The 19,739-nt window shown below is 40.4% G+C and overlaps 1 protein-coding gene across 7 annotated transcripts in view; it reads right to left on the bottom strand.

Moving 5' to 3' along the window:
* The window catches only part of Slc9b1 (solute carrier family 9 member B1), a 49,127-nt gene extending 30,493 nt beyond the window's left edge, over positions 1-18,634 (bottom strand). For 2 of the 7 annotated variants that reach the window (XR_015666960.1, XM_087629341.1), the window contains exons 1-5: positions 18,542-18,605; positions 17,917-18,342; positions 12,867-12,895; positions 10,940-11,000; positions 10,494-10,653 (exon numbers count right to left, since the gene is read on the bottom strand). Coding sequence is in view for 3 of the 7 variants with exons in the window: in XM_087629341.1 (XP_087485467.1) it covers positions 10,494-10,620 (127 nt within the window). In the remaining 4 variants the exon portion in view is untranslated. 7 annotated transcript variants of the gene reach the window in all.
* Positions 18,635-19,739: the final 1,105 nt, after the last annotated feature.

Genomic DNA, 19,739 nt, shown 5'->3' with positions numbered 1-19,739 from the left:
GCTGAGTTACGGAACCAACCTCAGGGTCCAAAAGCAGAGGAACAGTCAAAAAATGTAATAGATGAAGGACAAAGTTGTCATTTGCAGAAAGATGGATGTAACTCAAGACAACTGACCGAATCTCAGAGAGAAGAACAAATGCCATTCTTCTCTCACTGGTGGATTATGGGTCTTATATATATATGCATACAATCATATGTGTGCATATGATGGGAAAGTGGAGACTCAACTGTGTGGCGTCACAGGCCAAGTTTGGCTCTAATGGTTCTTATTTCTTCTGCTTTCTTGGATGGCATTTACTTTCCTTTCCTGCTTATTAAGGTGGTAGTTTTTATTAAATTTACATATTTAATGTTTTCGGAATGCTCATACTTTATGCACTACTTTGTTACATCCTATAAATTTTGATAAACTGCATTTTCATTTTTATTTAGTTCAAAGTATTTTTAATTTTCCTTTGAGAGTTCCTTTTTCATACAGTGTGATTTTGAGTTGTGTTGTCTCATTATTAGTTATTTTACGAATTTCCAACTTTATTGTGATTTTTAAAACTTCATTATTATATAAGAATATGTCATTTTACTCTTTCAATATAGTTTCATAATAGTTTTGATTTGCATTTTCCAAATAGATAAAAATATTGAACATTTTTCATCTATTTATTGGCCATTTATATTTTTTTTGAGAACTATGTGTTCAACTCATCTGTTCATTTGCTGACTAGATTATTTGATTTTAGCATTTAATTTTTAAAGTTTATATATTCTATATATAATCCCTTTGGCTGTGTAATTGGCAGAGATGTTCTCTCATTCTGTAAGTGGTCTCTTTGCTCCACCCATTGTCTGTTTTTCTTTATTGTAGATGGCTTTAGATTTCATGCAATTCTACTGCTTAACTCTTGCTATATTTCCAGAAGTGTGGTACTCTTTTCAGAAAGTCCTTGCCTACGACTATATCTTAAAATGTTTTCTTTAACATGTTTAGCACTTTCAAAGTTTCCAGTTCTTAGATACAATTTCAAATTAATTTTTCACAGAGTGAGAGATAGACCTAGCTTCATTCTTCCATGTGTGAATATGTAGCTTTCTCAGCACCACTGATGGTTTGATGAAGCAAACTTTTCTCTGTAGAAAACTGGGTGGTTATAGCTATGTGTGTGTATTTCTTGCTGCCATGCTTCCCTGCCATGATGGACTCTTACCCCTGGGACATCTCACCAACCCTTCTGCACTGATTTATGTAACATATTTTTATAATGACAAGCAGTAGAGTAGCTCTGCTTATAGCCACATCACCACAAATAAGGAGCTGCAATGAATCACAGTGGCTCCATCGTCACTAGGTAACATCAACTGTTTAGCATGACTATAGTCTAACAGGACCATACTTGTATAGAGTTCATCACTGACAGAAAGCCGTGACTCAACACATGGGAATCAAGTACTTGTGTTTTTCAGTCTTTTTCTCATACAATTGTTATTCATACCACACACATTAGCTGTAATTATTGAACATACTATATTTTGAATAAACTTATTGGATAAGGAAAATAAAAAGCATTTTTTTTTTGGTTCTTTTTTTCGGAGCTGGGGACCGAACCCAGGGCCTCGCGCTTCCTAGGTAAGCGCTCTACCACTGAGCTAAATCCCCAGCCCCATAAAAAGCATTTTTAACCTTCAGTCTTTTTCTCCTTTCTGTAGGTCAGAGTTTCTGGTTTATATAAAATTGCTTTCTATCTGAAAATCTCCTGACAGTTGTTGTAAGGTAACAGCAATAGTGTGTCTTTACATTTTTTTTTAATTCGAAAAGGGGTTTATTTGCCCTCAATTTCTGAAGGATGATTTCACAAAACATGGAACTCTGGAGTGACATTTAATTTTCTCAACATTTCTCTCCACTCTTCTTGCTTACATCGTTTGTGAGGAAGGAGGGCACACTTTTTATTTGTACTCCGAGATAGGCAAGGTTTCTCTCTGACTTCTGAAGTTTTAATGAGTATACCGCTAGGGGTAGGTGGATTTACCCCCATGTTCTCTAGTTACTGACTTATGTAGCCCTGGCCATCTTCTAAATCACAGCGATCCACCTGCCTCTGCATCTCAAGTGCTGGGATTAAAGGTGCATTTCCATGTTCTCTTTTTAATGTATTTTTCCTATGGTCTGGTGTCCACCATTTGAGAAAATTCTCAGTCATTACCTTTCAAGAATGTCTTCGGTTCCTTTCCAGTATTTTTCTTCCTCTTGACATTCCCCATTTATATATAATATTTAGTTTTCCTTTAGTTCTTAAACATTTGCTCATTTTCAACTTTTTTTGTTCTTGTTCTTTAGTTCTAGTTTAGTTTAGTTTCTTGTCACATGTTTTCATGTTTAGCCTTTCACTTGTGTTCAGTCTACCAGTGATCCACTCCAAGGTAAGTATTCATTTCTCTGACTGTGCTCATCTGTGCTATTTCTTCCCTAATATCTCTTGGCTTACAACACTCAAAAATTTCACATATATTCTAGCATACTAGCCATACTTGGTTTAAGCCCACAGTCCCATAATTCTAGCATCTCCACTCTAAATTGGTTTCTTGCCCTTCAAAAACTTTGCTGTTAAAAAAAATAGACATAGATTTTAACAGAAAGGTGAACGTGTTCCAGTATAGAAAAAGACCACCTAAGAACATGGTCCAGAGTGGAGGTGGAGCACTGCTGGCCCTAAAGCTCAGTCCGTTAGTGAGCCTGTGCCTATGTACACTGTGAATACAACGGTCTCCCAAATGTTGGTTTTTTTCAAGTTCCTTAATTGCTTCAGGCTGGCCAAAGGATGCTAGAGTGGTGTATTTTCTTTCTAGACAGATGAATAAAGGTGGCTGGGATTGAATTCCCCTCTCTTAGGTTGGTTAAGCTATAGTAAGCCATGGCTAGACTTTAGTACATTTTCTGTTTCAGGACAGTCTATGTATCCCTAGCTGGCATCCATGTTCTTGACAGCAGGCCTCAGTAAGGGCAGAGGACAGTGTTGTATTTCATAATGATTGTTCTCTCTCCTGCTGGTAGGTTCTAGAAGCTAAGCTTAACAAAACCGTGGGCCATTGTTTCACGCCTGGGCTTGAGCAGCCTTTAACTTGTTTACAACTACAATCACCATTCAGGTTTTCTCCCCGTCTGCTGTTCCCAGAGTTTTCTGCTGCAAATTATGACCCACTACATCTGTATGTGTGCACACATAAGCTCTGGGGCAGCACTTTAGATAATTATGGGTCTAAAGAGACTTAATTTCAGTTTTTCATTTGCTGTTACATTAAAGCATATATGTATGTAAGATCCTTGCATACAGAATCAGCAATGAAAGTATCTGGAGGGGCTGGGGATTTAGCTCAGTGGTAGAGCGCTTGCCTAGCAAGCGCAAGGCCCTGGGTTCGGTCCCTAGCTCCGAAAAAAAAAAAAAAGTATCTGGAATGTTATTTCTGAACCTTAAACTTCCAATATTTCTATACTTGTGAAACTGATATTATGGTCTTTAAAAACCTTTATTTTGAAGAGCTTACAACTAAAAAATGCACTGAAATTAACCAGATGCAAGGTCTGTACCGCACTGATGTCATCTATAGTTAAATGGTCGTCCTCGTGCTGTAGGCTTCACTCTGCCCTTCACGTTGATCTGTTCCTTATGACAAACCATTTAAAGGAAAGGCCATGTTTTTGCTCTGACTTAATTGCTCATTCCATTCACTCTTCAGCCTACTACATATGTCAGCTATGTGAACATACATGCCTACTACATATGTCAGCTATGTGGACATACATGCCTACTACATATGTCAGCTATGTGGACATACATGCCAACTACATACGTCAGCTATGTGAACATACATGCCAATGCAAAAGTTACATACGCCATTGGCACTCAAATGTCATTTTGTCAAGGAGCAAATTTGTATAAATCAGAAAGAGGATATTTATCAAGACAGCCAAAAGACAAGATTTAGCTTAAATTCAGGAGTAGTCCATGTTTATCACCTAAAATCTTGATTTATTCTGGAAATATTTACTTCTAATATTAAAGAATTTTGATGTTTGTTTGTTGAGAACTACTTTGTCAGGGACACTATATCGTCTATACACTATCTTTAGCCTTTACATCTGATACTTTTAACCATGATTATAAATGTAGTCAGGTTTCCTGTAAGCAATATTTTATATGGTCAAAATAAACTACCAGTTCACTTATATAGAAGTCAAATGTGCTAAATTTTACCCTTTCCCAGTTCTTTGTGCTCTATGATTTTTGTTTATGCTCAATATAAAATTTCTGTGACATTTCAGTAACACTGAAAGAATAAAAAATGCAGCTAAGAAGTCAGAAGTTTAAAAAAGCCCCAAATACCTCAAATTCCAGACCCTGCCCTCTACCTGTAGGTAAAAGGTCACATTTCCTGAGCCTGCTCTCCCAGGAACTAGATAAAAGGACTTAAGATAAGGCCCTAAGAGAACAATCTTGAGAAGCAGGAAGCTTCTCCCAGGAACTGACGGACCATAAAGTAAACAATCTTGAGAAACAGGAAGCTCCTCCTTGTGATTTTTCACTGGTATTCTTGACATTTTCCAATGACGCCTCCCTACCCGCTGGGGTTGAGGTTTCTTCCTTTAAATTCCCCTTGTCTTAGTTACTGGGGGTCGAACTCCACTGCCCCTGCGTGGGATATGAGTCTCGACCCCAGTGCACTGGTTCCTATCAATAAACCTCATGTTTATTACAGCAAGGTCGGTCTCATGTGAGTTCTTGGGGGGTCGCATCATCCCGAGACTTGAGTGAGGGTCTCCCCACTCCGGGGGTCATTCAACACCACAACTACAAACCAATAACACTTTCAGAATGAGGCAGAATAGGCAGTCCTTTAGTTTCCTGTCACTGAGCTCTGACTGCTCTGTCATGGCCCCTGGCTGAACACTGGCTTTCTCAGTTTATAAGTGCATCCACAACTTCCCATATGGGTTTTTAAAATGATCTGCACAAAATGATAAATTATATACAGAAAATTGGTTTTTAGAAGTACAGATAGCTGTTATTTCTGTTGCGCCAATAATTTAACATATATACACACAGGAAAAGTTCTAATTCAGTCGTCTGAACGCTAATGCGAACAAACCACCACTACATTTTTCACAATGACAGAAGAAGTAATGTCAAATACTTCATAGAATAAATACTCAATTATTCCCTGCATGTATAAAGGCTGGTTATAATACTGTTTTCTTTACTTGATTAGAAGTATGTCTTAAGCCAGCAAACACCATATGCACTAAAATTCACAACAGTTCAGGAATCTCTGACCTTATATAAAGAAATCCAAAATATGGAACCATAAGAAGCAAGAAACACTTATTACCATGTAATAGTCAGGCTAAACATTGCACCGAAATCCAATTTAAAACAGCAGGCTCTGATGTGTGTAGCACCCAAAGGTCAGCAGTGAGCTCTGTCAACCCATTCTCTTGCTGGAAAAACTCAGACCTTCAAGTATGAGAACAAACCATGTGTCCTCCACAAGGGATCAGCTCTTTATAGCAGTTCTATTTTCTTTGTTGTTGTTGTTTGTCTATTTAGTTTTGTTTTTTTTCCCCTCCAGATATAGTTTTTCTGTGTAGTCCTGACATCCTGGGCCGTGGGGACTCACTCTGGAGACCAGGCTGGCTTTCAACTCAGAGATCTACCCGTCTCTGTCTCCTGTGCACAAGGGTTAAAGGTGTGCACTGCCACTGCCTTGGCTTTACAGCTATTTTAATGAAATCCCTCAGTTACATCATAAGCAGGAGAGTTTTCATATACTTACTGCTTCTTCAAAGTTAGCATCTGCCAGTACTTTTTTTTGCTATTAGCTTTAATTTTTCATCTGTAGACTGTTCTTTGACACATAAATTAGAGGTTCATCATCTGACCCATCTTTAGATGCAGACTCCTTTTGCACTGCCTGGACTTTCCCTTGTATGCTGCTTTCTGCTTTCTTAAGTTAGCACTAATTTTTTTTTACAGAGTTTTGTTTTTGTTGTTTGTTTGTTTTGTTTGTTTCCTTCTTCTGTTTTGCTTGTAGCAGTAGCTCTCTGTTCTGCTTTGTGAGATGTCTGTTTGGGTGGCTGCTCCTCCTTATCTCAGTCTTCGAAAGGCCCTTCTTTTCTATTTTTACCTTCATCGCTGCTGGACCCACCTGACAGGGTTTCAGGAAACCTGGTTTACCTTGACTTCGCTGTCAAGACATAACTATTCTCTTCCTTTTTTTACTGCATTTGCTTGGAAAGGTTGTTTTGTTTTGTTTTTTTTAGATCTTAGCCGTGGTTTTCAGAAATCTTTAAATGCATTAAAAACTTGAAGGGCCTCTTCAGCTAGTTCACGGTTCATACCCATCTCCAAGTCAGGAACCTCAGGGGTGCTCTTTAGCACGATGTCTCCAAACTTTTCAGCATCCTTCCTTCCGTTTATACAGGATACTGGACACTGCCTTTTTCAAGGGACAGCCACTGAACCAACACATCCTTCTTTAATGCGGACATTGTGCTGGTCTGTTGTGGACCCATTTGTGTGGACTTCTAAGTTTGTCTGCGGTTTCGTATGTTTGCTTGTTTTTCAAATGTCATTTCCAGCTTCAACTGAGGTGACTATGTAGTTTCTGCCCTTAGGTTTATTTACACGCTATATTACATGTATTGATTTACGTATGTCAAACCAACCTGGTCTTTCTAGAATGAAGCACACCAGATTATAATGTATAATCATCGTGTATTCCTGAATTTGGTTTGGAAGTTTGTATGAAACAGCCAGTAAGAAACCTAGACTGCATATGCATAAAGGAAAAAGAGAGGCTTGAAAAAGAGATAGCACGCAACTTGTATCCCTTATCTAAGACTTTTGTCAAAGACTTTGTGGCATTGAATGAGATAATCGTGTGGGTTTTTCTTTCAACTTATTTATATGGTGGAATATGTTGATGGATTTTCATAATTTTCATACATTGTAACACCCTGAGATGAAGCCTACTTGATCATGGTGAATGATGTTTTTGATGTGTTCTTGGATTATTTTATTGAGCATCCTTGCATCAATGTTCATAAGAGAAACTGCTCTGAAATTCTTTCTTTACTGAGTCTTTGTGTGCTTTATTATTAGGGTGACTGTGGCTGGCAGTATTCCTTCTGTTTTCATTTTGTGGTAAAGTCTGAGGAGTGTTGGTATTAGCTGTTCTTTGAAAGTCTGGTAGAATTCTGGGCTAAAACCATCTGGTCCTGGGTCTTTTGGGGGTGGGAGACTTTTTTATTTATTTATTTATTTATTTATTTATTTATTTATTTATTTATTTATTTTATGTACGTGAGTACACTGTAGCTGTCTTCAGACACACCAGATGAGGGCACTCGATCCCATTACAGATGGTTGTGAGCCACCATGTGGTTGCTGGGATTGAACTCAGGACCTTTGGAAGAGCAGTCCGTGCTCTCAACCGCTGAGCCATCTCTCCAGCCCGGGGGTGGGAGACTTTTAATGACTACTTCTGTTTACTTAGGGGTTATAGGAGTATTTAGATTGCTTGCTTTGGTAAGTGAAATCTATCCAGAAAATAATCCATTTCGTTTAGATTTTCCAATTTTATGGAGTACAGGTATTTCAAGTAAGACCTGATGATTCTTTGGATTCCCTTAGTGTCTGTCGTTATGTCCCCCTTTTCATTTCTAATTTTGTCAGTTTGTCAGAGATAATAATCTCTCTGCCTCCCTTGCTGGTGGGAGTGCAAACTTGTACAACCAAATGATAACCAAAATAATACCATTTTGGCAGCTTCTCAGAAAATCAAGACTAATTCCACCTCAAGGCCCAGCTATACCACTCCTGGGCATACATCCAGAAGATGCCCCACCATCCCACAAGGGCACTTGATCCACTATGTTCATAGCAGCTTTGTTTGTAATAGCCAGAAACTGGAAGCAAGCCAGATACCCCTCAGCTGAAGAATGGATTAAAAAAACTGTAGTTCATTTACACAGTGGAATACTACTCAGCTATTAAAAAGAAGGATGTCTATTTACAGGCAAACTAGAACTAGAAAATATCATCCTGAGGGAGTTAACCCAGATCAAAAAGGACATGCATGGTATGTACTATCTTATAACTGGATACCAGCCATAAAGTACGGAATACCCACACTACAATCCACAGACAGAAGAAGCTAAAACAAAACAAAAAAACAAAAACAAGGGGGACCCAAGGGAGGATGCTTGAATTTCAGTCAGAAGGGGAAATAGTTGTGCTGGAGAGATGGCTCAGAGGTTAAGAGCACTGACTACTCTTCCAGAGGTCCTGATTTCAAATCCCAGCAACCACATGGTGGCTCATAACCATCTGTAATGAGATCTGATGCCCTCTTCTGGTGTGTCTGAAGATAGCTACAGTGTACTCATATAAATAAAATAAATAAATCTTTAAAAAAAAAAAAGAAGGGGAAATAGTCACCAGAGGTGGATGGAGGGAGGGAACTGGGTAGGAGAGGGTACAAAAAGGGGGATGAGGGAGGGTCACATGAAGGGAGAGCCAGGAGAGTGAAGGGAAATTAGTGGCTGGTGGGGGTGGGGACATCTCTAGGATGTGCCAAAGACCTGGGATGGGGGAGGCCCCAGGGAGTCTATTAGGGTGACTAGCTGAGACTCCTAACAGTGAGGGATATGGAGTCTGAAGTGGCCACCTCCTATAGCCAGGAGGGAATCCCAGTGGAGAGATAAGGGAACAAACCCACTTACAAAAATGTGTCCTGCCTACAAGTGCAGGGACGAAGATGAAGCCGAGACTGAGAAAATGGCCAACCGATCAATGGCTGCCCCAACTTGAGACCCATCCCATGGGCAAGCACCAATCGCTTACACTATTAATGACACTGTTATGTCTGCAGACAGGATCCTAGCATAACTGACCTCTGGGAGGCTCCATCTAGCAGCTAACAGAAACAAGGTACATAGCCAAACACTAGAGAGTTCAGGGAGTGTTGTGGAAGAGTTTCAGGAAGGATGGAGGAACCCAGAGGAGATAGAAACTCCACAGGAAGACCAACAGCGTTAAGTAACCTGGACTCTTGGGGGCTCCCAGAGCCTGAACCACTAACCAAAGAGCACACATGGGCTGAACCTAGCCCCAACCCCACACATACACAGCAGATGCAAACTGGAGAAGGGGCCGCCCTTGACTCTGTTGCCTGCCTGTGGATCTTGTTCCCCTAACTTGGCTGCCGTGTCTGGCCTCAGTGGGATTGGATGTGCTTCAACCTGCAGTGACTTGAGGTACCAGGGTGGGTGAGTACCCAGGGAGTCCCCCCACCTTCTCAGAGGAGAGGGGAAATGGAAATATGGGGAGGGGCTGTTTGATGAGGGATGGAAAGGTAGGGGCTGTGATCAGAATGCAAAGTGAATAAATAAATAAATTAATGAAAAAGAGAAGCAAAAAGATAGTACTAAGATGTGTATCCCCAAAACAGAAACATGGAAGCTATGAAACCTTTTCTACAAATGTCCCTAAAACTAAATAACCAAAAATGGAAAAAAAATGGGGAAATAAGCAAAATCTGACATTTTGGGGCTGAGGTTAAACTCTGAGTAGAGAAGCCCTGCAGTCCAGCCTTCAGAGGGTAACCACTGGCACCAGTACGTAACCTAACACGCAAAGGGTCATCAGTACATTCCTCCTCTTCCTCTCTCAGAACCACCTCACTCTGGAAACTGCCTGCTAAATAGACTGGCCGATAGGAACGAACACATCTGAAGAGCTGTGCACATAAAATATAGTGACAATGCGAGTCTAGCAATTAGTCACATGAGGACCTTTCAAGTTCAAAGAAAAGGTTAATTCATGGCCCTTAAAACACTGATATTAATTAAGAAGCAACTATCACTAATGAAAGAAAAATCAATGAATAAAGTTTTCTTTTAAAAGCTTAAGGATAGCAAAGGACAAATAAGAATACATGGAAAATAAAAATAAAACTTTAATTACTCATGCCTTACTATATTTAGTCTAGTTTTTGCTCTGTACAGGTTATATATACCCAGTAGTCAAAATCGCTGAGTTTAATCATGTAGGATATTCATAAATAAAAAAGGCTCATGAATATTTGGCAGCAATAAGATGCAATATAGGCTCCAGCTATTTTAAATTTGAAGCCCAATATCTAGAACCTTAGTACTGTCAGGGATATTAGGACTTCAAGCTAACAAAGATCACAAAAGGAAGTTGTAAACAAGAGTCTTCAACTAACATGGCTTCTAGTCCCCAAATTCAGCATTAAATAAAGTAAAGATCAAGCACTAGCTTGGTTTGGAAAGGTTGAACTATCCGTTCTGTCTACATATTGCTCAGAACTGAGTCTGCCGTGTGAGGTGCACATCTTAAACACTTAGCCTTATCATCTGCATTTTATTAGACATATAGACTCCCATTTTCTCCCCACATACATCTCTATCTGACATACCATCGGTAATTGTTTTATTTACTGTTCCCTGTGGAGGACAGAAACTACTTGTACTGCTGTGTTCTCTTTCCCATTCCTCTGTTTCTATTTTGGTCGTTTGTGTTTCCTTCATTTTTGATTCTTTCATTTGTGGTACCTTCGGTTCTGGTTCTTCAGGAGCCTAAAGTAAAATGAGGAGGGCTTTTAAGAACTGTACTCTCCACATAAGTGTACGAATGTAAGCAGTCACTACCAGTTTCACAAGGCTAGTTAGTTGACCAATGGGTACCCAGGCTGTGCCTGTCTCTGCTCCCAGTGCTGGGCTTCCAAGTATATGTAGCACGCTTGGTTTTAGCATGAATGCTGGGATCAGAGCTGAGATCGTTGTGCCCTCACCCAGACAGCCATCTCCCAAGAGCTCAACACAGAACTGCACATTATGTTACGATGTAATTTTAAGACTTTACCTGATCAGTTATAGATGATTGGAGATGATCATCCTTCTTGTCTACTTCTATGTTGGACTCGCTAATATTTAAAAGAAAAAAATTGAAAGTGAAAAGAAAGTCGTCTATAAATCCATATAAAAACAAATTTGGCTAAGTAAATTTGGAAATATTTAATAAAAGTATATCATAGTCAAGTCAGATACCTTTAATAAAAAAAATCTAAATATTCACTTAAAGCCAGTATGCTATGATACACACACACAGAGAAAGACACACAGGCACACAGAGACATACACACACACACACACACACACACACACAGAGAGAGAGAGAGAGAGAAATAAAAAATTTTAAATATCCACTTAGAGTTATTAATCCTGCTTGATGGCAAATGTCTCTACCTGCTGAGCCATCTCACTGTTCCCAAGAGCCTAAGTTTTAAAAGTTTTAGACATGAAGAAATATATCACTTCTCACCAATTTCATAGTACTGAGCAACATAATTAAAAGCATGTGGGAGATGACCAGTTCTTTATTTTAGTCACTAACTAGTGTGTGTGACATAATTCCCACCACTATCTATTTCATTTTCAATTTCAAGCCTCCGTGAAACTTCAAGAAAATTTAAAATGAAACCTGGAGGAACACTCACAACAGCATATGAGGAAGTTTCTCTTTCACGACGGACCAAACGAAGAGAAAGCTCAGCTAATGGTTAGGTGGAATACTTGGGAAAGAGTGCTGGTCTACAGTGTGGCTGAAATAGGGCATGGAGGAGCAGAGACCTAGAATAGCCCAGAGTAAACAAGGCATGCCACACAGACTGATCTAGTCTGGCTCAGCTTGAAACTGAGAAGTTTTCCAACCATACAATAAGATAATCCTACTATGCCAAGAACATCTGAAATTCTGCAGCTGGGGAATCTGACAGCCTCCTGGTGTGGAGAATCTGACCCTGGTGTGGAGATCTGCTGGAATGACGTCATTCTATTACCCAGTGAAGCTCAATTCCTACTGTACCCTCCTCAACCCAGGCTTTTTTTGCTGCAGAGCCATGCTGATCCTAAACCCACCTGTATCCAGCTGCTGCCACAGTGTACTGAGTATCACATCTACTGCGGCTCCAGCAGCCACCTCACCTCCACCAGCCTACTGACATTTGAGCAGCCCCCTCCCTACTGCAGTCCATATGTACTCTGCCTGTCTGTTGGACTACATATACCCCATGAAGGCAAGAACATCAGATGTATACTGGTATACTGTCCTACTTTTCCAGCTAGCCATAACGTCCCTGCCTGGGCCCACCACATCAATACATCCTAGGGAACTTCTAGGAACTCTGCTCTTGGGGCTTTACAAGTCACACAGAATCATTAGCAAATTTCCTGCAGGGGGATCTCAAAGAATCCCAATAGATTTAACCCTAAAGGGTCCTTTTCAGGGCAATCCAAGTAAAAGACGAAGGACAAAGAATTCTAAAAACAGAAATTTACAATCAGTAACACATACATGAGGGAATCCTACTTGATGAAAAACAGATTTATCAGTAGAAATTTTATAGGCCAAGAGAATAAGATGACATGTTCATGTTCCTAAAGAAAAAGGGGGTCAGGCTGGATGTATACACATCTGCTGTTCCAGCACTTGGAAGACTGAGACAGGAGACTCTCAACTTTCAGGAGAGCTTGGGCTGCATAGCAAGACACTGTCTCAAAAGCAAGCAAATACGGCCAACTAAGAATATCATAATCAGTCAGTGAAGTCAGGCATTCCTAAGACAACTGAAAACTCAGGGGGCTGGGGATTTAGCTCAGTGGTAGAGCGCTTACCTAGGAAGCGCAAGGCCCTGGGTTCGGTCTCCAGCTCCGGAAAAAAAAGAACCAAAAAAAAAAAAAGACAACTAAAAACTCAGGAAATTCACTGCCACAAGACTGGTGTTACTTACCTCCCCACCTCCCAAATGCTTAAGGGATCCTACATATAGAGATAAAAGGTATATACCATCATTAAAACACATAAACATATAAAATGCATTAGTAAAGCAGACACACAAATGAAAAAGTTATCAAATCTTATCAATACAGAATACAACCAAACAACAAAGATAACATGGGACAAAGAACAGAATAAAGGATATATAAAACGATCAAAAATTGATAAAAAGCAAGTCTTTATCTATTGATAATAATTAAATAGATTAAATGTCTAGGCTAAAAGTTTTATACTGACTAAATACACACACACACACACACACACACACACACACACACACACACACAACAAAGAAAACCAATTGCCCAAAGGCATGCTGCTCATAAGAAACTCAATTTATTAGTGAAGACGCCAGGACTAGAAATAAAGGAATGAGAGGAGATATTTTTCTCAAGTCAAAAAACAAATTAGATAATACCAGATTATAGACTTCAAGACAAAAATTGCAACAAGACAGAGGTAACCATGTAAATAATTAAGAGCAAATTTTAAAAGGAGGATGCTATTGTAAATATACATGTGCTCCAGGCATGAACACCCAATCATATAATGCTTCAGGTAAAATCTGGGAGCTCTACCCTCTACTTACATAAAGATAAACCTTAATCAGAAACTAAAGAATTGGCCAGGTGTGGTGGCCTTTAATCTGAGCCAGCACTAAGAGGCAGAGGCCTGTAGATCTCTGTGAGTTCGACACCAGTCTGGTCTACAAAGTGAGTTCTCAGGACACCCGAGGTTGTAATACAGAGAAATCCTGTTCTGAAAAATAAAATAAACAAAAATTTAAAATAAAGGAACCTCAAGATTAAACAAAGATGGACTTAACACTTACAGAATATCTCAGCCACTGCATGAAAAACACCCATTATTTTCATAAGCGTATGTGATATTCTTGAGGATATGCTAGGTGATAAAACAAACCTTGACAAATTCAAAAAGTAGAAACCTCAGCATATACTGTCTATAAACAAAACGACCTAAATCTAGAAAGCAATAAGAAGATTGTTGAGGTTTTGCCCTGAAGACCTGGTTGTCCCAGAAATGAAAGAACCTACACATAGACTCAAGTGATGATGTGTGACCTTGCCCTCAAGTTATTTCTGATTGGTAAATAAAAATGGAGGAGGGGTGTGATGGTTTGCATATGCTTGGTCCAGGGAGTGGCACTCTTAGAATGTGTGGCCTTGTTGGAGGAAGTGTGTCACTGTAGGGTGGGCTTGGAGACCCTCTTCCTAGCTCCTCCTAGGATGCTGAGGCTGTTCCTGGCTTCTTTCATGTGAAGATGTAGAACTCAGCTCCTCCTGTACCATGTCTGCCTGGATGCTGCCATGCTCCTGCCTTGATCATAATGGATTGAACCTCTGAACCTGTAAACCAGCCCCAATTAAATGTTGTCCTTTATAAAAATCATCTTGCATTGATCATGGTGTCTGTTCACATCAATAAAACCCTAATAAAGACAAGGGGGTTGGAGGAGACCTCAAGGAGAAAGAGAAGAGAGGAAGAGAGAAGAAGACTTCGTGGGTTAGGCGTCAAGAAAACATGGACCTGAGAGATGGCTGCTTGGAATTAAGAGCAGACAAAACACAGCAAGTAATAATGTGGGGGAATCGATATGAAAACAGATTATAACAGCACAGAGGAGAGATCTCTGCCCAGCTCTGGTGCCTATTAAGGCTTATTTAACCCCAGTCCTTTTAATAGCTGCTATTACAAACTTTTTAGAACAATTAAGTAATCCAAGTTAACAGTCAGTCAATCGAACTCACAGGCATGTTAGACACTAGTCTGGCTTATCACAGAAATAGACATCCTGGGTTGTACAAGTCACAGGTAGCTGGAGTCAGGCATCCTTTGCTTGTTTAGATATGCTATGAATAAACAGATGGGCTTTGAAAGTATCAGAGATCCACAGAATATGGCATTCAAGGTTATTTCATTATTAAAAGATCTTCTGACTATGAGTCATATCTGCTCCTGACAGTACCCCCTATTCCACTCCAGAGAAAGTGGTGAGTATTAATACTTACACGTGGAGTTGCTTTGACTCTGGCAAGCTGGGTGAGAAATGTCTTAACTTCATCTGCAGACAAAATGCTGTCCAAAACGGACACATGGACATGGAATAGTTGACTGCTAAGCTATGCTAAGACAGGGTAAGATAGTCCTTAATAATTCCTGCTTCTCTTAAGGTCTGTCGAATGTTCTGGGCCAGAAGGCTGAAGACAGAGCTCCCGTATCATAAGGAATATTGGTGCCTGTCCCAGGGGTGAGCTATCTCTGTCGTTTCTATGATTTTCAGAAGCTGTGTCCCTATGCTTCCTACATATAATAGTTATTCCTTCTCAGATCTCTGATGGGATTAAACACTAGATAGTTATAGAATCACAATTAAATTTATATTGTTCAGGATTTAAGATGTCCTTAGGATGGTAATACAAGTTAAGACAGAAAATAATTTACAAAATTCTAACTTACCAGGATAGGATAGATGATTACTTTATCTAACTTGCCAAATATAATGGACTATATGTTATAAATGTATATCATACTTTATAATTTTCATAATTATTATGTGTTCTATTTATATCTGAGAGAAAAGGAGCCTTTTGTTGGACTAAAAAGGAGAATCGTTAAGGTTTGGTCTTTTGCTGTGTATTGTAATGGTAAGTACAGGCCTAAAGACCCGGTTGCCCCAGAGACAAAAGAGTCTGCATGTAGACCCAAGTGATGATACCTCATCTTGCCCCAAGTTATTTCTGATTGGTTAAAAAAAAACAGATGCCTACAGCTTATAGCTGGAAAAAGTTGAGATAGGCAGGGCTGGGTGTTCCTGGTAGGGGTGGGGTTGGGGAGTGAAGAGGGGAAAAGAGAAGACACCATGAGTTTGGAGTCAAGAAAACATAGCCTTGTGGCCAATTGGAGTTTAGAGCAGCCCAGAAGAAACATAGTAAGCAATAACTCAGCTTATTGATATGAAAGTAGATAATAGAGATCTCTGCCCAGCTTGCCTGCTGATTAAGGATTATCGTAAACCTAAAGGTTATGTGTGCCATTTACCTGGGAACCAAATGGTCAAAGGCAGGGTAGAAACCCTGGATTGGAATTAAACATTTCTACAACAGAGGAGTTTTAACTCTTTCAGCTCTATTTTTATTATTCTAAGTTATGTTGTATGTTCGTATATCTTCATGTGGATTTGAACATGTGTCTGCAGGAGCCAGAGAAATCAGATTTCTCCTAGAGTGGGAGCAGTAAGAGGTTCTGAGCTTTCTGACCTAAGTGACCAAAACAAATATGCACACAATTACAGCCATCTTAAGTTCACCAATGATGCCAAGCACACGCACTGCGGAAGAGACGGTGTGTACAGCAAACGGTGCTGAGAAAACCAGATGTCCACAAGCAGAAGAATGACATTAGACCCGTGTACATAATCCTGCACAAAATGCAAAAGTAACTAGGCTAAGAACCTAAGTATGAAGCTGGAAACACTGAAACCATCAGAAGAAACAGAGGCGAACCTTGCAGGATACTGGTGTAGGGAAGACCTTCCCGAGCTGGACCCCATTTGCCCAGGAGCTAAAGCCAACAATGGATAAGTGGGGCCTCATAAAACCAGAAAGCGTCTGCATAGCTAAAGAAACAATTTCGTGAAGAGGAAGCCCACTGAATTGGAATCAACTTGCCAGCTCTGCAACTGACAGAGGATTAATATCCAGAACATAAAATGAGTAAAAAAAAAAAAAATAGGACCCATTCAAAAATGGGTTTGGGATCCGAACAGAGTTGTCAAAGGAAAAAGAAAAAAAGAAAAAAATTCCTATTTTCCCACATCTTCTCCAGCATTTGTTGTTTCTTTGATTGTTTTTATCTTTCCAATTCTGACGAAGGTCCAATATCTAGTCGTGGCTTTGCTTTGCGTTTCTCTAATTACTAGGGATGGTGAACATTTTCGAGGTACTTCTTAGCTCCTTACTCCTCAGATAGGAAGCTTTCAGGTCAGAGCCAGGTCAGGTCCTCCAGGTACTGTGCCTGAAGAACATGGAGTCTTCAGCAATAGAGAATCGACTTCCCTCTCTGGGATGCTACCACAGGCAAGGGCAACAGCCTGTGGTGTTTTGGAAATCTCTTGGTCGACACCGATCAATGACTTAAACAGAGGGCTTTTCATGTCTGCTGTTGCGGGGTCTGTTAGAAAGACTCTATAGCTCAGGGGAAGCACTGCTATAGAGGGGTGTGTTTGTGTGTGTGTGTGTGTGTGTGTGTCACACAGGTACATACACTTACTTATATAAATTAAATGTGGTTTTAGGTAGACAATATGATGGCTTATAACTTTTTGCCTCATTACTAGGGATGACGAACATTTTTTAAGATCCAGGTACTCACGCTTACACTGGAAATGTTACACTCACCCAGCCGTCTCTCCAGCTGCTACCTTTTTCGAGCCAGGGCCTCTCCTTCAACCTGGGGCTCACCCACTGGTTAGACTGGCTGACCACCTGTGTTTATCCTGGCAGTGCTAGGATTACGGACACCCCCCCATGGCGTATATACACCTGGCATATGTAGGTGGCAGGCATCCAAATTCTGGTTCTTTTGTTTGTACAACAGGCAATTTGTAGACTAAACTATCATATACATATAACTTATAACTTCTGTATGTATCTTTTACAGGCACAGTAATAGTGAAAATGGAGAATGAGTTTCCTATATGCAACAGTAAGTTTTTGGTTTGGGTTTCTTTTTCGGTACTGTTGTACAATCATTTGATTCATTGAATTCGATTTGTCCCTGCGGAAAATCATTAGTATGAGAGGTGGCCTTCCTAAGTGCTAAGGGCATATCTCCACCAACCAGTCCGATCTTTCACGGGGAATGAGGTCTGTATGAAAAAGTATACACGCGACTGGGCTCTGTTTCTAACTATTAAACATACAACCACAAAAAGGACAATTATTTGGCATTCTTTTTGATGGTATTAAAATTCCTTAACTTACCTCATCTTTCAGGAGTTGGTTTGCAGTCTTCAGCAGGGAACTTTAAAACCTAAAGGTGACAAGCTTTTATGACAGTTATCCCAATAATAGCGCCACCATAAAGCATCGTCAGAACCCCCGAGTGCAGTGTCTGTCACGCTGTGTGAGCAATTACAGTCCTTAATCCTTAAGCCGCATTGGTGTTAAGTGCTTGTCCGCTGGGATAAGCCAAGAGGAATCCTGATGAGGGGAGCGGGTTGGGGGAAGGAATGAGAGCCTTCTGGAAATCACAAACCAATCCTGGAACACATCTGCAATTACAGGCGCACGTGAAGGTTCATCTCTCCGAATTCACTATTGGTATAAATAGCATCTGCCCAGTGGGTTAATTTTGTCAGTCTTGATGTAAATCTCTCTCTCTCTCTCTTCTTTCTAAATAAGCAAGGACTGTTGAGAGAAGGAAAGAAGAGAGACTTGCGTTGAGGGAGAAAAGAAAGAAATCGGGAAGAGATGGATGGAGCCATGTGAGAGAGCTCCCTTAAAGGGAAGGGAGGAGGCTTTCCTTGGCTAAGGACAGGGAGGTGACAGCAAGAAAGTACCCAAGGGCCTGGAGCAGAAGAATGGAGAAAACTGGGCGTACTCTTACCCTCCCAGAGACCCAGCAACCGTCGTCTCGCGCAGGGATGGCAGGAGAGCCAAGGACAGAAACTGGGCTGGAATTTACCGGAAGCAGAAGGGCAGGGCCGGGGGCGGTGCTCTTAATGAACTTCCTGTCCAAGAATCCCTCACCCTATCCCACCTCCGGCTTTCCTAGTAAACGTGGCAGGGTCTTTCAAATATTTAATCACACGGATCTTATTTTAATATTTCTTTTAGTCCTGCTTCAAGGCCAATGTCTTTTCATTTTGTTTTATTTTTAAAACAGGTCTCACTAGCAGCCTGCTTCAGTCTCCCAAGTGCTGGGTTTATAGGTGGCTTCACCACATTTGGTTCATTGGCTTCAAACCCAACTCTTGATCAGGTGGATAAAACCATCACTGTTTTCATTTAGTTGTTTTTCAAGTTAGTCGAATTACATAGGAATTCTTAGGCAGTGCCAACAAACCCCTCTGTTAATACTCAACACACTCACCTCCCTAAAGAACAGGAATAGTGTTATTTACAAACACGAACTGATAGTTAAAAATGAAACATTTGGGGGTTGGGGATTTAGCTCAGTGGTAGAGCGCTTGCCTAGGAAGCGCAAGGCCCTGGGTTCGGTCCCCAGCTCCGAAAAAAAGAACCAAAAAAAAAAAAAAAAAGAAACATTTGAGAGTTTCATGTGACGGTGATTGTTCTAAACATGATAATCAAGACTTAACATGCTATACAATGTACACTGTATGTAGCAATTTATATAGCTTTTTAAATTTTTGTTTGTTTGTTTTTGTTTTTCAGCTGACAGCAAGAGGATTTATTGTACTGAGTTACACTTGGTCACAAGAGAGAACAGAACTAGTCCAGGATGCTAAAGGTCCAGGGCAAAGGGCCAGCAGGACCGTTTTGGTTGTAAGAAAGGCAGTCATTTTCCCAGGTGATCTCGGTGAGGTGACATTCCAGGTCCACTGAGACTTATTACCTACAGCAGCGTACAGTCCAACAATTTGCTCCGGTGTCCTGGCGTTCAGCATCCCTTACTTCTGCTCCTGCAGGCTTCGTGGGTGCACAAGCTGGTTTACTTGGACCTCAGCCTCATCTGTCTTCTCTTGCGCTTCAGCCTGTGCATTCTCTCCTTCTGCCACTTCGTTCTCAGGGCGCAGGAGTTTCAAGCAAGATGGCGCTAAGACCGAGAGAGCTAGCTTTTT

Source organism: Rattus norvegicus, chromosome 2 (assembly GCF_021556685.1).
Source record: "Rattus norvegicus strain SHRSP/BbbUtx chromosome 2, alternate assembly SHRSP_T2T, whole genome shotgun sequence".
In the NCBI taxonomy this organism is placed as follows: Eukaryota; Metazoa; Chordata; class Mammalia; order Rodentia; family Muridae; genus Rattus; species Rattus norvegicus.
The sequence above is the reverse complement of the archived record's forward strand: the minus strand, read 5'-3'. Positions and strand labels throughout refer to the sequence as shown.